The sequence below is a fragment of the Amblyomma maculatum genome, chromosome 1, assembly GCF_055883805.1.
Source record: "Amblyomma maculatum isolate TAMU_Amacu chromosome 1, ASM5588380v1, whole genome shotgun sequence".
Classification (NCBI taxonomy): Eukaryota; Metazoa; Arthropoda; class Arachnida; order Ixodida; family Ixodidae; genus Amblyomma; species Amblyomma maculatum.
In genome coordinates, this window is record NC_139344.1 from 357,422,232 (window position 1) to 357,425,594 (window position 3,363).

General features: G+C 41.5%; 1 protein-coding gene across 1 annotated transcript; it reads left to right on the forward strand.

Annotated features, from left to right (window-relative positions):
• LOC146207914 (uncharacterized) lies at positions 1-2,986 on the forward strand. Its single transcript, XM_084577767.1, has 2 exons — positions 1-176; positions 2,399-2,986. Exons 1-2 carry the CDS (start codon positions 1-3, stop codon positions 2,943-2,945), a joined length of 723 nt encoding a protein of 240 aa, XP_084433893.1. The 3' UTR covers positions 2,946-2,986.
• The last annotated feature ends 377 nt before the right edge of the window (positions 2,987-3,363 follow it).

Sequence of the window (3,363 nt, forward strand, 5' to 3'; positions counted from 1 at the left end):
ATGGCGGCTTCTTTGCCATTCACATGCGAGCTCGACAACGACAACAGCGTCGAGAACGTCAAATGCTTTCGTGTCGCCCTCAACACTGATGGGGACGCGTACGAGTGGCTGAGCAGCTACAGCAATGCTACGAGTACGTCGTGGGTAGTCGACTGGGAAGTGGCCGATCCTAAAAGGTATTTTACTACCTGACTTGGCATGTGCTCGTTCCTTGTAGTTTTCTCTTGATTAACTAATTTTTCTTACACCCAATGTTCTCTCTACTGAACTGAAAGTTTTTGGTTGTTTCATTTTGTGTGATAGTATCTGTGCATTCAATTTGTTGATGGCCCAGCATCATAATGCACAAGTTAATGTGGCTTCTTAGATGAAGAATAAATGAGTATAGTGTAATTTCAATGTATCATTTTTCTAATATATGAATTGAAACAAAAGTCTGCTTAGTTATGCTGGAATGTAAATTTATATTTTTAGATTGTAAGCTCTACTTCTTGGGATGCAACTTCGAATTCGCCTGGCATCATCCAAATTACCTTGAGTGGACATACCGCACTTTTCTTACGCCAAAAACTAATCTTTATTTTTAGGTGTCCACAGAAAAAGACAAATACTGCAACTTTCTTTTCCCATAAACCACTTATTATTATTAAGAACCGCAGAATGAAACGGCAGTATGACCTGGTGCAGATGTCCACCGAAAACCTGCACCTTACTTTCCCCCAAAACACACTTAAAGTAAAAATATATAAAAAGCATAATAAAAAGTGGTGGGGCATTCTACTTTCCAATTTATTTCCAACCTACAAGCCGGGGGTCCCCCATGGAAAAAGCTACCACAGACAGCTTGACTGGGCCTTGGGGGCCTACAGGCAGCATCTCGCAGTGCATTTCACACCACAATAAAAATGGATATGAACATGAGAGCAAAAGCAGCGTTTACACTTCCTAAAGAATTATACACACATCAGATATCATAAATGAATATGAACATCACAGTAATATTCATTGCCTCATCATAAAATTTGTTGATTCGTGTCTAAATGCGCTAGGTGGAGCAGTAAAGTCAATGTGGGCTTTAGGTTTATTATAAAGTGATGGTATGCGGTAGTCAAGAGTGGCCCGGCCATAATTTTTTTTCGTGTATGTGGCACTGGTTTTACTTCCCTACGTAAGCTGTAAGCATGCAAGGGATGTGTGTATCATTTGGAGGGGTACATTTATGCATATAGAAAGACAGTTTGTAATCATATAATTTAGTTGCTTTAAGCATATGATGTTTAGTAAACAAGCGATCAGTAAATAGCTGGCTAGGGTTTCCATAAAAGTTGTCAAGAATTCGTAGCACCTTTTTTTGTAGCCGTTCTAGTTTATTATAATTATGGATGGTTGTAGCTCCTCAAACTAAAATGCAATATGAAAGACTAGAGTAGAAATTAGCAAAACATATTGCTTTTTTGAGCTTTACTGGAAGTAATCCTCTCAGCTTATAGAGACAGCCAACTGTTTTGCTTAATTCTATCGCCAACTTGCTAGCATGTGTGTTCCACGACATGGTTTCTTCAAAACAGACGCCTACAAATTTTTCTGAAGTCACACACTGCAATGCTGCACCTTGAGATTGTAGGACTAGCTCAGTGTCACAGACTTTGTTATGAGGCTCGAAATAATACATTTAGCATTTTTAACATTCAAAGTTTGCTCAAATAACTATTTATGACAGTGTTCAATTTGGTAAAGGTTTGTGCGGAGAAAAAAATATTTGTGTCATCAGCGCACATGACCAGTTTCGGTGAAAGAGGCAAATTGCACGTCATTAATACATGTCGGGATACATGTAAAAACTGGGATGTGGTCACTGACATAAAGGGAAAGCACACCTGATAAGCACTGGTCACAATGTACAATTGGTAATACAGATATCTAGAAGTGTGGCACCGGTATCGATAACATGGGTAGGCAAGGAAATTATATTCGAACAAGTGGAAGCGCGAAGTATGGTTTCTAGGCACTCAGAAGATGAATCTTCACCAAGCATATTGATATTCACATCACCCATAACTAAGAAGGCTCCTTGCATTGAATGGAGGCTTGACAACAAAGTTTTCATTAATTCAAAAAATTGGGTTTTGTATCCTAATAGTGGCCTATGGACAGCTGCTATAAGAATATTTTTTAACCGTACCATAAAGCACTCAACACTGGTGTAATGCATGGTTATTCGCCGAGAACTTCGCAGGCAATTGAGGCTTTGCTTTTTACCTCTTAAGGTGAAGCTTGAGCATCCCCCTAATGCAAACCCCCTCTACAACCTTGCTAAAGCATGTCAAACCATACTTCCCATAGCTTTTGCTTGTGACTATTTTGAAGCCATTCTTATAGCCCCCCATTTTTTCCCTAGGATTGTATTCCACAAAAGGTGGAAATGCCAGCATAGCAGTCGCAACAAGACTGCTGGCCGGAACGCTACAAACTGCCCAGCCTTCGTTGACATAAAAGTCAAGAAAGTCACGAAGGACACAAAGAAGAGGGATGGCTTCTTGAAGCGAACTGTGCCGCTGCCTGCTGTCATCAGGGTCAGGGATGACCATAATCATGCTACTGACTGCGCGGATGGCCTGCGGTTGCTGCGGAGCACGTCTGACACTCGGGCAGCATTTCATTCCTACTTTAATGATGGCCACAGCCCAGCAGAGGCCATAGCACTACACCAACGAAAGCTGGAAGTAGAGGATGACGGGCTAGAAAAACTGGCGAGTGGTGCTGTAAACCCGAGTGCCAACACAGTCTACAACTGGTACCGGGTCTGGCGGAAGGAGCACTTTGGCAGTACTGCAGATCCTTTGACTAAGCTGGCTGAAAAGGCACCAGCCTATCTTCATAACGGTAAGTTGCAATATGCTCAACAGTACTATGTGATGGAGAAATTTTTTTTTGCGATTTTATAGCCTCAGGGCATAAATCCATAACGTTGTTGCAGCCTGGAAAGGCCGACATCTGAGGTTGCATTACAGTTTTCTTTTCCCTTCTAGAGGCCACGTCAGGCTTTAACCATAAAGCTTCGGAGAAATGGCCATGCAAGTCTCCACTTTTCAATACCTGGAACTTTGAGATTTGCAGGCCAAACAGTCAGTTCTCTGTCTCGTGAACATTGTGCCTGCCACAGGAGCCGCTAACATAGTAATAGGCCTGGCGCATGAAAATGCAATGTAGACAAATCCCACTGGTTTCATGTGGTATTTAATGTTTTAGCGTTACAAGCTGCAGTGAATATTTTCATATCTTAAACTTGTCATGAGCATGCATCTAGCCTGTGAGAGTTGATAGTGGGTATAACATGTTAAGTTGGCAGGAGCAATATAAAGT

Excerpts from the sequence above, each read along its gene's own strand:
- LOC146207914 (XM_084577767.1), top strand. The coding sequence starts at position 1 with ATGGCGGCTTCTTTGCCATTCACATGCGAGCTCGACAACGACAACAGC. Across the intron at positions 177-2,398 it reads GAAGTGGCCGATCCTAAAAG|GATTGTATTCCACAAAAGGT; the intron begins GTATTTTACTAC and ends TTTTTTCCCTAG.